Below are 12,878 nucleotides of genomic sequence, written 5' to 3' on the forward strand. Positions count from 1 at the left end.
TTACTTAAATCCTTTATTATACACACATGCATATATATATCTATATATATGAACCTATCATCAAATTTTCTCGATTAATCCCTATCTATATCATTTAGCTCTGTAGCAGTACTGATGTACTACAATACAGATAAAAGTATAAGTATGACACGATTACTTATATGATGTTACATAAAACGCCTTACAATACTCTATCCACGAAACAAAGTGTGGAACGTGGATCTACTACATCTAAAAATATATGCTAGAATAGTTTTCGGTAAAGTTCTTCGTTTAATACGCCAGTCTTCAGCCAGTCTTCGTTTCAGGCAATCTCGATTTCTGAAATGCTATCGACGATCTTCTCTTGTCTACCATCGTCATCTGGGTCGTCTTTGTTACCGCCAGCCTCGGCCGCGGTCCCGTCGCCGTCGGTCTGGACGACATCGGGTTCAGGAACACCGGCGTCGGCCCAGGCGGTCAGGAGAACGGAGCCATGTAGGGACACGGCATGAGACACCACGAAAGGCCCGCCAGACGGCGGCGGAGGCAGCACTTGCACTATGGAGGCGACGAGCGCGTCCCCGTGGTAATGCGCAGCGTGGACCTCTACCCCAAGACGTCTCATGCTGTTCACCTGTATCTCCCCGGCCAAAAAGGGTCCGACTTCGACCTCGGCTGTCCATGATCCGACCCCAACGGCCGCCCAGAGATCGGAACTGGCGGCTGAACATCCTGCCTCGTGTTCCTGGTTCTTCTCTTCCCCGGCGGACGGTTCTTTGCGGTCCCCAGGCTGCTCCAAGGGATCCTCAAAGTCCAAACAAGGCTCTTCGCCATCCTGTCGTGGGGGCGATGGAGGATGGGGAGGAGGATGCCTTCCGAAGGACCCGACTCGGTGGTGAGGAGGAGGAGGTGGAGGAGGAGGTGGGCAGTCCACAAGGTGAACGTCTTGGTGGTGAGGAGGAGGGGGAGGAGGGTACCTTCCACATGGTGGCGGAGGAGGAGGGGGAGGAGGGTACCTTCCACATGGTGGTGGAGGAGGACAGCCTCCAAATGGAGCGTTATGGTCGTGAGGATGTGATGGAGGAAACCTTCCAAAAGCTAAGAAAGGAACAAATTCTGGAAAGCCATGGCTCCTGGCGCCGCTGCCGAGAGGACACCTCAAAGGGGGAAAATGGTGGCGCAGTCCAGGCGCAGAATGGGGAGGAACCACAGGTCGGGGCAATGGCAGCCCGCGCTGCATTCCCCTCAGTGGGAAGCCTCGACGCCTCATGTGCAGCGGGAATGGATGGCGGTGCTGGAACGGCCCCCGCGGGGCATCGGCGAACCTCGGAGGAAACATACTGGCTGCTGTGAGAGTGGCTATGTTAGGACGACAGTCAAGGGAAGAATGGAAAGGAAAGGGCACGCACCGCCCCGCAGATGGCAGAGCGAGGGTCCGCGGGTCAAGCCGTCCCGGGCCGACTCGACCTAACTCGCAGCTCTGCAGAAGCCTCTTGAAGGACGGATCTCACTCGCCGCTCGTCTATGTCACTTGGAAGGTAAAGGTTAGGACAAAAAATTGCTGTTTACTCACGCGAGCTGACGATGAGGCCGCGAACTCCCGGCATGGCGGGTCATAAGGAAGATGAAAAATGATACAGACTGTCTCGGCAGACTCGAAATAAGCCTGGACATGCTCACATTTATGACATCTACTAGGACATTAAAATATACGATACGTGAGGGGTAAACTAACAACTTGGTAAGTTTTGATGAAGTATTTAATCATATAATTTAACGCTTTAATAGATGAACGGATAATCTTTCTTATTGCCAAATAAGACTAGACAAGTAATTTTTACAAGTTCTGCCCTCACAAAATATGTTACAAGTTCATCCTCCTTCTGCGAGCAACTTTACCATCGTGAGGCTACGAAACACTGGCAAGATCTGGACATAAGGTTATTGCATCTGTGTAAAACGATTCATTAAAAATGTACGAAAAAGTTTGAAATGTGCGAAAAAAATAACATTCAATATCGTCAACTATCAAACGAATGGGATGAATCAGACAAAAAATATAAAAAATAGTCCGGGGGAAAATACGGTTTTGAATAATACTGATAGCTATCGCGAGAATATGGAATATCTAAAGTCAATAGCAACAAATGTCACTATGTTCAAACATAAATGGATAAATGAAAAAATAAAAAATAAAGTAACGGTTGTAGATGCTCAATGAACCCACGCATGTATCATTAGACTCTTCCTTATGACAGCTGCGAAAAAAACAACATAAATGAAAAAAAAGCAAACCTCACCAATGCTTACCTCGGGGTGACGAAAACCTGAAAACCTCGAAATTTGGAGAAAAAATGGTCCCTGACACAGTTCGACGACTGTCCCGTGAGGAAAGTGAGGGCGGCCAGGCTGTGGTCGTCTTCCAAATTGAATATGGCTCGATTGAAGGACGGAAAATCGAAGAAAATCTTGCAAACGCTGCTTCTGAAGATCGTAGCTCGAAGGAAATACTGCCGTGCGGGTGTTGCCTGCTGTTAGATCCGTCTGCCTGCTTGCACGTCTCTTTATATGCAGCGAAGCGGTTTGATATGCCGCAACGCTGACGAAAATGGCGCAATATGCTTCCTTTTCATCGGGTAATGGATATCTACCCCTACCCGTTTATTACAGCAAACGTAGCGAAGCAATAAAAAATATACCTTTTTTGACACATATGATTCGCAGACTTACTACCCAAAGCTGGACAACGACAAGATGAACTGTTGGCAACGCTGACGGAAGATGACGACACTCTGGATGACCTGTTGGCAACGCTGACAGATGACGACACCCTGGATGAGCTGTTGGCAACATTGACAGAGGATGGCGACACTCGGTATGAATTTAAAAGCGTCAACAACTTCGCTTGACTTACCACTCAACAAATTATGTATTACCACACACTAAACTGAAAAAAATTGCTTATACAAAAACATGCAGATTCGATATAACGAAATAACACTTCTCACACTACGATCAGGTGTGACTAACGCTTTCAGTTTTGCTTAGTCATGGTGACGAAAGAACCTTCTAGAAGATTACACCATAATGGGCTCCCTGGGTCCGGTAAACAACATGGGAGTGACTCAGGGAGAGTGATAGAGATAAGATTGGGTTTTACAGTTCTTTCCTTGGTTTTACTGACAGGATGATGAAAACACTTTTATTGCTGCTAATGATGATAATGATGGTGATCATAAGAACAACAATGATACTACTACTAATTATGGTAATATTGATGACTGTGTTAATAAAATAGAAACAATAATAATAATCACTGATAAAAATAAAAAAGTAATGAAGATGGTAATGATGATGATGTTGATAATAATACTAATGATACTACTAATAATAGTGATGATAATAATGATAATGATAATATCAATAATAGTAATTGATAATAATAACAAAAATGATAAGAAAATTATCAATATTTATGACAATAATAACAACGGCAACAAAAATAATAACAACAATAAGGATAATAGTAATTTTATCAATAACAATAACAAAAACAATAGTAATAGTAATAATAATGATAATAACAACACTAATATCAATGATAATAAGCATATGCGTAGAAATAAGAACGAATTATTATAAACAATTAAGGTAATGATAATGATGATAATGAACTATATAATACAAATAATGATGATTTAAAAATCTATAATATTAGTAATGATGATAATATAATTGAGGATACTGAAAATGACGATAATAGAAATAACAACAAAACAAAAACAACAATAATAACAATTATAATGATTATAACAACAAAACATAATAATAATGATAATAATAATAATAAAAACAATAAAAGCAATAATGATAATGATAATGAAAATGAAAATGAAAATGATAATGCTAATAATTATGATACTGATAACAACAATAACAACATTAATGATAATAATATCAATTATGATAATGATGATAATGATAATAATGATGATGACAATGATAATGATAATGATACTAATAACAACAATATTGATAAGAACGATGATGATAATAATATTGATAAAAATGATGATACTATTGGCATTACTAATGATAAAAATGGTGGTGAGGATGGTGATAGTAATATCTCACAATAATGACAGTAATAATAATAGTAATAATAATAATGATAACAACAATAATAATAAAAATATTAATGATAATAATAATAATGATGATAATAGCAATAAGAAACAACAGCAACAATATTAAATATAGTAATGATAATGATGATGATAATGATAATAATAACAAAAACAATAACAAAACAAGAACAACAAAATGATAATGTTAGTAATAATAATGGTAATAATGATAATAATAATAATAATGATAATAATAATAATAATAATGATAATAACAATAATAATAATAACAATATCAATAACAATAACAATAATAATAATGATAATAATAATAAAAAATTACGTTAATAATAATGATGATAATGATAATGATAATGATAACAATAATAACAACAATAATAATAACAATAATAACAACAATAATAATAACAATAATGATAATAATAATGGTAATAATAAAATGATAGTCATAATAATAACAATAATGATGATATCAGTAAGAACAATAACTAACAATAATAATGATTATGATATCGATAATAAAGAAAATGTTAATATTACGAACATTACTAACCATAATAATGGGGATTACCATGGTGATAACAATAATCGTGATGATAATAATAATAATGATAATAATAATAATCATGATAATGATCATAATAACAAGGATAATAATAATAGTGAATATAATAGTAATGATGATAATGATAGAAACAATAGCAAAGATGATATTAATAACAATAACAATAATGATATGCTATTGATAACTATAATGAAGATGCTGGAAATAAAAATAATGATGATAATGGTAATGACGATGGTGGTAATAGTAGTCAATGATAATAATAATAATAATAACAATAATAATGATAATAATGATGATGATGATGATAATGATAATTACAATAATAACAATAATAATAATAATAATAATAATAATAATAATAATAACAGTAATAATAATAGTAATAATAATAATAATAATAATAATAATAATAATAATAATAATAATAATGAAAATGAGAAAAATATGGATAATGGTGATGATGTTAGTAATAAAGATAATATAAAAAAATAACAAGAATTATAATGGTGATAATACTGTCATTACTACTAATAAAAACGGCAATAACAGTACTATTACTACTACTACTACTACAAGTAATGATAATAATGGTTAATAATAATGATAATGATAATAATAATAATAATAATAATAATAATAAAGATGATAACAACAATAATGATAATAATAATAATAATAATAATAATAATAAAGATGATAATAAAAAAAATAAAGATAATAATAATAATAATAATAATGACAATGATAATAATAATCGTAAACAAGATGTGACAGGTATATAAACTGATATATGGATTACAGCTTGTTACGAAAATTTAGTCTCGCTGCCACCGCAAAGTTTTATAAGTAAAACTGCAAGCCGTGCGACCAAAGTATAAACAAGTAACCGAGTAGAGATATTAGTGTACCTAAATTTATTATTAATTTTTACTTCTGCGCAATACAATAGTTTATGTGCACAAAAAAAGATTACAAAATTTAAACATATAAAATCGAGGACACTTATTATGAAGTTAACAACGCCCCTCGTTATCTGGTGATTCTCACTCCGAGGACACCAGAAGTCCACGAACTATTGCCGTCACTGTACCCCACAGAAGGAACAAGCAACGGAAAATGTTACAACTATTTCCAGGATCACAGAATGTTCCTCTATAACACTCCTTGTTCCTGGACTCTACACCAGCACGCTCCTTACCGATGTTATCTGCCAGAGAAGAGGGAGGTGCCTTTTATTCGTTGCCTAATTACTGTGCTTCCCCTTCATTTTCACCTTCATTAACGTTGCCGCGGCGCCGTCAGAAATGTGTCTTCCTTTGTAAGCCTCTTCTCCCCTGTCGCCACAGGAGAGGAGATGCCTGTATTACGAAGCTGTGGGGTTCAACTGATTTCAATGTCGACCTCGGCGAAGCAATACGCTCACTCGTATAGCAGGCTACAAGCACCAACACCGAAAACTTCAGCAAAGGTTGGGTTCTTGGGTAAACTTCGGTCAGCGTTTAAGTCCCGTTTTGTTTATTTTCTGCTTGTTACAGCATGGCCTCTCGGATTCTTCGCGGGAAAAGCATCATTAAAGAAATTCAGTGCGGATTTCAGTGAACAATTATTTGGTTAGCTGATAAATGCATTGCAAACTAATAATCTCTAATGTCACTTTAGTCATGATATGCATTTTTGTTTTAAAATTTCACATAATGTACAGTGAAATATGAATATGCATTTTTACAGAAGGTAAAATCAAAACACCATGCGATAAACAAATATATTTACTTGTACTAAGTATAACCTATATAAATGCCCTTTTCCTCAAATAAGAAAGAAACCTTATCAGTGCAAAGGTACAAACGAAAAATAAATCCTGAAAATGATAAAAGAACAAAAACAATTTATATTCTTAAAAGATGGACACTAATAAATTCAGGCTCTTGAAATTTGTTAAAAAGATCCTTATCCTTCCAAAAGATCAGCAGAAAATTGAGATCCTTAGGCCCGTACTTTTAAAATCTTTCGCCAGTGCTGGCGAGAGGTTTCGCCGGGCGAAAAGTATGAACAAAATAAAGATGCATTAAAAGATGAAAAATGGACACTGCAGAGATCCTCTTGCGACGCGACCGACCTGCAGCCTACGTAGTCTCCACCACGCTTCTGATCCAGCCCAAGAAATGGCCGACCTTCGTGTAGACGCCTGGGAACTCGGGCAAGGCACACTTCACCCCAAAGGACACAATCCCGACGACGTAATACTGGTCACTGCTGTTGTCCAGGTAGAGCAGAGGGCCTCCGCTGTCACCCTGGAGGGAGGAGAGGAATGGGCCAGTTAAGTCTCTGTTTGGAGGATTCCTTTCACGCCTGGGGAATTGGTAGTATATTTGCATTGATATCCTGTTTATATGTGAACACTGGATTTACATTCAACAGAGTAGATCTGAAATTTAGATATGTCTATTATTTATTTGACCATACGTCAGTTGTTATTCTCGCAAGTAGAACCAACGGAACCAATATAATTATCACTTAACGAGAACTTTTAGCCCTTCTGTTTCTCCACTAAAGACAAGGGAAATCAAGTAAAACTACCCAAAATTACTGCCTTGCTTTCACTCAAAATAAAGTCGAAACAAACTAGCCCAAAACTCCCCTGCACCAAGCCATCCGCCACCTCGTTCCCTCGTCTCCGCTGCTACTCACATTGCACGAGTCTTGGCCTCCTCTCCCGGCGCAGATGTTCCGGCTGTCCACCACAGGCCGGGTCTCGACGTTGCGGTAAGAGGCTTGGCATTGGCCCCTGTCCACGACGGGCACGAAAGCCTCGTTGGGCACCGGCGATGTCCTGCGGTTCTCTGCACGCGGGAGAGGGAAGGGGATGGGTTACTCTTCGAAAGATAAATGAAAACAAAGGTTTAAGAAATATATTGTGTTCCCAACGTCAGATATTTGTCTTTCATATTGCTCTGCTCCAAGAATTACGTGAAATATTACTTTGTTGTTAGATTCAAGATGCATTCTCACACATCGTTTATGTTTATTCGTTTCTCATCATCCCTATCGCCATCATCAACAACTTCACCATCACAATCATCATCATCATCTTTACCATCATCATTCGCCATCATCACCACTACCAATCACCGGCTGCTCATACGATTTGATCTATCTGTATCTTCATTTATTCATTTTTGTTATCTTTTCAATTCCTTATCGTTTTGTCGACTCTCCCTCAAAACTCACCAAATGCCGTCCTTCCCCAGCCAACCACGAGCAGGTTCTCGTTCAGGTAATCTCGGTTCGGGTCACTGAAAGGCAGACACGCAGGTTGCACAAAATCTGGAAAAGGAGAGATTAATATATAAAATTTATATTATAGTATAAATATATATGTGATACATAATATATGATATTGTGTATATATACATTCATTTATATATATATATATATATATATATATATATATATATATATATATATATATATATATATATATATATATATATATATATATATATATATATATATATATATATATATATATATATATATATATATATATACATATATATATATATATATATATATATATATATATATATATATATATATATATATATACACACATATTTCTATCTATCTACCTATCTATATACACGTATATATATACATACATATATATATATATATATATATATATATATATATATATATATATATATATATATATATATATATATATACACACATATATATTATATACATATATATGTATATATATATATATATATATATATATATATATATATATATATATATATATATATATATACATACACACACACACACACACACACATATATATATAACACCAGCACCACCAACAAAACCAACAGCACCACCCCTGCCTCCACCATCACCACCTCTACGACCAACATTACCACTACCACAACACCAACAACAACCACCAGCATCAAAAACCACCACCACAACACCAACAACAATAACACCACTAACAACAACAAACCAAACCCTCTCACCATAGCCAGCGACAAAAGGACTATCACCACCAACTATAACACAACCACCACCACCAACAACGACACCATCAAGACCCCCCCCCCACACACACACATACACACCACCACCAACATTAACACTACATCCACCAATAACAACACCAACAGCATCCCCGTCCCTCTTACCAGCACCAACACCACCACAACCGCCACCATCCTCCTTCTCCCTCACCATCACCAGCACTCTTCTCCCTCACCACCACCAACCCCCTTCCTCACTACCACAACCGCCACCATCCCCCCTCCTCCCTCACCACCACCACCAACCCTCTTCTCCCTCACCACCACTAACCCCCTTCTCCCTCACTATCACAACCGCCACCATCCTCCTTCTCCCTCACCACCACCAACCCCCTTCTCCCTCACTACCACAACCGCCACCATCCCCCCTTCTCCCTCACCACCACCACCAACCCTCTTCTCCCTCACCACCGCCACCAACCCTCTTCTTCCTCACCACCAACCGTCTTCTCCCTCACCACCACCACCATAACCCCCTTCCCCCTCACCACCACCAACCCCCTTCTCCCTCACTATCACAACCGCCACCATCCCCCCTTCTCCCTCACCACCACCACCAACCCTCTTCTCCCTCACCACCACCAATACTCTTCTCCCTCACCACCACCAACCCCCTTCTCCCTCACTACTACAACCGCCACCATCCCCCCTTCTCCCTCACCACCACCACCAACCCTCTTCTCCCTCACCACCACCACCACCAACCCTCTTCTCCCTCATCCAACCCTCTTCTCCCTCATCCAACCCTCTTCTCCCTCACCACCACCAACCCCCTTCTCCCTCACTACCACAACCGCCACCATCCCCCCTCCTCCCTCACCACCACCACCAACCCTCTTCTCCCTCACCACCACCACCACCACCACCAACCCCCTTCTCCCTCACCACCACCCCCACCCCTCTTCTCCCTCACCACCACAACCACCACCAACCCCCTTATCCCTCACCACCACCACAACCAACCCTCTTCTCCCTCACCACCACCACTACCAACCTTCTCCCTCACTACCACCAACGCCCTTCTCCCTCCCTACCACAACCGCCACCCATCCCCCCTTCTCCCTCACCACCACCACCACCAACCCTCTTCTCCCTCACCACCACCATCAACCCTCTTCTCCCTCACCACCACCAACCCCCTTCTCCCTCACTACCACAACCACCACCAACCCCCTTCTCCCTCACTACCACAACCACCACCAACCCCCTTCTCCCTCACTACCACAACCACCACCAACCCCCTTCTCCCTCACTACCACAACCACCACCAACCCCCTTCTCCCTCACTACCACAACCACCACCAACCCCCTTCACCCTCACCACCACCAACCCTCTTCTCCCTCACCACCACCACCAACCCTCTTCTCCCTCACCACCACCACCACCACCAACCTTCTCCCTCACTACCACCAACCCCCTTCTCCCTCTACCACAACCACCACCATCCCCTCTTTTCCCTCACCACCACCACCAACCCTCTTCTTCCTCATCACCACCAACGCCACCAATACTCTTCTCCCTCACCACCACCAACCCCCTTCTCCCTCACAACCACAACCGCCACCATCCCCCCTTCTCCCACACCACCACCAACCCCTTTCTCCCTCACCACCGCCACCAACCCTCTTTTTTCTCACCACCGCCACCATCCCCCTCCCCTCATCCTCCCCCAGTCCTCCTCACCATCAAGAACGGCGTCCCGGTCCAGAGTGAGGAGCATGATGTCGTTCTCGCTGGTCCGTCGGTTGTAGCCGTTGCCGCGACGACTAGCGATGCGGAATTCCTGAGGTCTCGCTCCGTCGGCGGTCGTCAGAAGGTTGTGTTCGCCCAGGATCACGATGGCCCTACGGCGAGGCGGGCGTGGAGGAAACGAAGGGTATAAACCAAAAATGAGTATGAAAAAACAAGCTTTTTCTTATATATGTATGTATATCTTATTATTATGTGTGATATATACATAATATATATATATATATATATATATATATATATATATATATATATATATATATATATATATATATATATATATATATATATATATATATATATATATATATATATATATATATATATATATATATATATATATATATCGAGATCATTGTTTATTCGACATTTAAAAAGGTGCACTGTCTCTGATTTCAAAGATGCATATCCGTCACTGAAGCATTTGTTTACATATTTTCATAAATCTAAAGGCATATCAATATAACAAAGTTTTATGTCATAACAAATAGAGTAAATTATAATACTCATTTATAAATGGTTTGTTTGTTTAAATGTTAACAATTCATTAGGAAAAGGAAAGAGTTCATTAGTTTAAGAGATTTCTCGTCAGACTAGTCCTGGCCTTCCTCCATGTGACAGGGAAGCTGAGTGCTGGTATTTAAAATCACCTTTTACCCTCATATAATACATTGTGATGATAAGTGTATTAACGTAATAGTTAAACCCCTTTGTGTTGATCTATGATAATCGAGACGAGTCCTGGCCTTCCTCCATGTAACAGAGAGGAGAAATAATGGAGCATGCCGCGAGAAGAAAACGCCATTATGCTTTATTTTTGTGGTCACGTGACTGTTCCGGGGGATATCAATTAATAGATAGAGAATGAAATTAGTTTTTAGAGCGAAGTGTAAGAGAGGAAAATTATAAAGATGAAAGGAAGGGAAATCATAGAAAGAACATGGTTACACTGGGTGTGAGAGTCTCGATTCTGTCACGTATAATTTTATCTTTTATTAAAATGTTGATTTATAATTGGTAGAAAAAGGGAGGGTATATGGAATTAACCTTAGATATGAATTAAATTATTTGAGAATATTGCTTATTTAAATTATTGTTTATTGCTAAGATTTCCATAATGGTGTGCCACTTGTTTATTATGTTTTGTGTATTGATTAAAATATTAAGGGTTTAAGAGATTTCTATGACCGTTATAATATTAATCCCCAGCCCCACGAGCCTTAAAGACCGATAGGTTACGATACCCACAAAACTTGAACGGTACAGTAAATGCAGTTAAAATAGGCCTACATTTACATTTAAATAAATATGGTTTACAAAAAACACACTAATATGACGACGGTACAAAAAATTGATTAGAATGAATATGCAAAATTTGTGTGTGTGTGTGTGTGTGTGTGTGTGTGTGTGTGTGTGTGTGTGTGTGTGTGTGTGAGTGTGTGTGTGTGTGCGCGCGTGCGTGCGTGCATGTGTGTGTGTGTGTGTGTGTGTGTGTGTGTGTTTGTTTGTGTGTGTGTGTGTGTGTGTGTGTGTGTGTGTGTGTGTGTGTGTGTGTGTGTGTGTGTGTGTGTGTGTGTGTGTGTGTGTGTGTGTGTGTGTGTGTGTGTGTGTGAACGAACGAAACAAACACCTACCTCCACCCCCTCCCTTTAAAAAAATATAAAAAATATAAAAACATAATAGAAAGCAAACCCACAGCTCCCCCAGAGATGTTCTTCCAAAGCCCAACCAAGTCGAGCGAACTCACGGATCGTCGATGCCAGGGTTGTCGAAGCAGTGGGCGGCCGAGAGCACGTGGCGGCGGGAGATGAGCGTGCCCCCGCAGTTGGCGAAGAAGCGCCCGTCCGCGAGGCGCGTCCCCACCGCCGCCAGCCACGGGTGGGCCCCCACCTGCAGCGTGGAAGTCGGATTTTTTCTTTTGTTTTATCGTGTGTGATTTTCGGATTTTTGAAATTATCATGTGTTTTTTTATTATTGAAATTATTGTTTTTTTGATTGTTGAAATTCTTGTATTTTTTTGATTTTTGAAATTCTTGTGTTTTTTGGATTTTTAAAACTATTATTATGTGATTTTTTAAACCTGATATTATTATGTGATTTTTTAAACCTGATATTATTATGTGATTTTTAAAATTTAACATATTATGTGTCCTTTCTCATTCATTTATTCTTTGAATCATTATTATGTGTGATTTTATGTACATTTTTATGTGTGATATGTTATTTCAGGAAAGTAGTTTGGAATTCAATATATTTGTTCATTATAATCATTACTTCAGTAAACGTATTTTGTATCTATCATTCTCGTTTTCATCATAATCACTATGTGAAATATCTTTTTTTTA

At 39.1% G+C, this 12,878-nt stretch overlaps 2 protein-coding genes across 2 annotated transcripts in view; both read right to left on the reverse strand.

The window, feature by feature from the left end:
• On the reverse strand, window positions 1-2,617 carry LOC113807708 (WAS/WASL-interacting protein family member 1). The gene is made up of 2 exons (XM_027359023.2): window positions 2,293-2,617; window positions 1-1,329 (listed from the first exon to the last, which is right to left on the reverse strand). Exon 2 carries the CDS (start codon window positions 1,319-1,321, stop codon window positions 305-307), a length of 1,017 nt encoding a protein of 338 aa, XP_027214824.2. The 5' UTR covers window positions 1,322-1,329; window positions 2,293-2,617; the 3' UTR covers window positions 1-304.
• A 3,833-nt stretch (window positions 2,618-6,450) lies between these two features.
• The window catches only part of LOC113807707 (venom protease), a 19,456-nt gene continuing 13,028 nt past the window's right edge, over window positions 6,451-12,878 (reverse strand). The window contains exons 6-10 of the mRNA XM_070122004.1: window positions 12,281-12,423; window positions 10,468-10,628; window positions 7,927-8,022; window positions 7,387-7,538; window positions 6,451-6,989 (exon numbers count right to left, since the gene is read on the reverse strand). Coding sequence (XP_069978105.1) covers window positions 6,822-6,989; window positions 7,387-7,538; window positions 7,927-8,022; window positions 10,468-10,628; window positions 12,281-12,423 — 720 coding nt within the window. The 3' untranslated portion in view covers window positions 6,451-6,821. The remainder of the gene's footprint in view (window positions 6,990-7,386; window positions 7,539-7,926; window positions 8,023-10,467; window positions 10,629-12,280; window positions 12,424-12,878) is intronic.

This window comes from Penaeus vannamei, chromosome 5, assembly GCF_042767895.1.
Source record: "Penaeus vannamei isolate JL-2024 chromosome 5, ASM4276789v1, whole genome shotgun sequence".
In the NCBI taxonomy this organism is placed as follows: domain Eukaryota; kingdom Metazoa; phylum Arthropoda; class Malacostraca; order Decapoda; family Penaeidae; genus Penaeus; species Penaeus vannamei.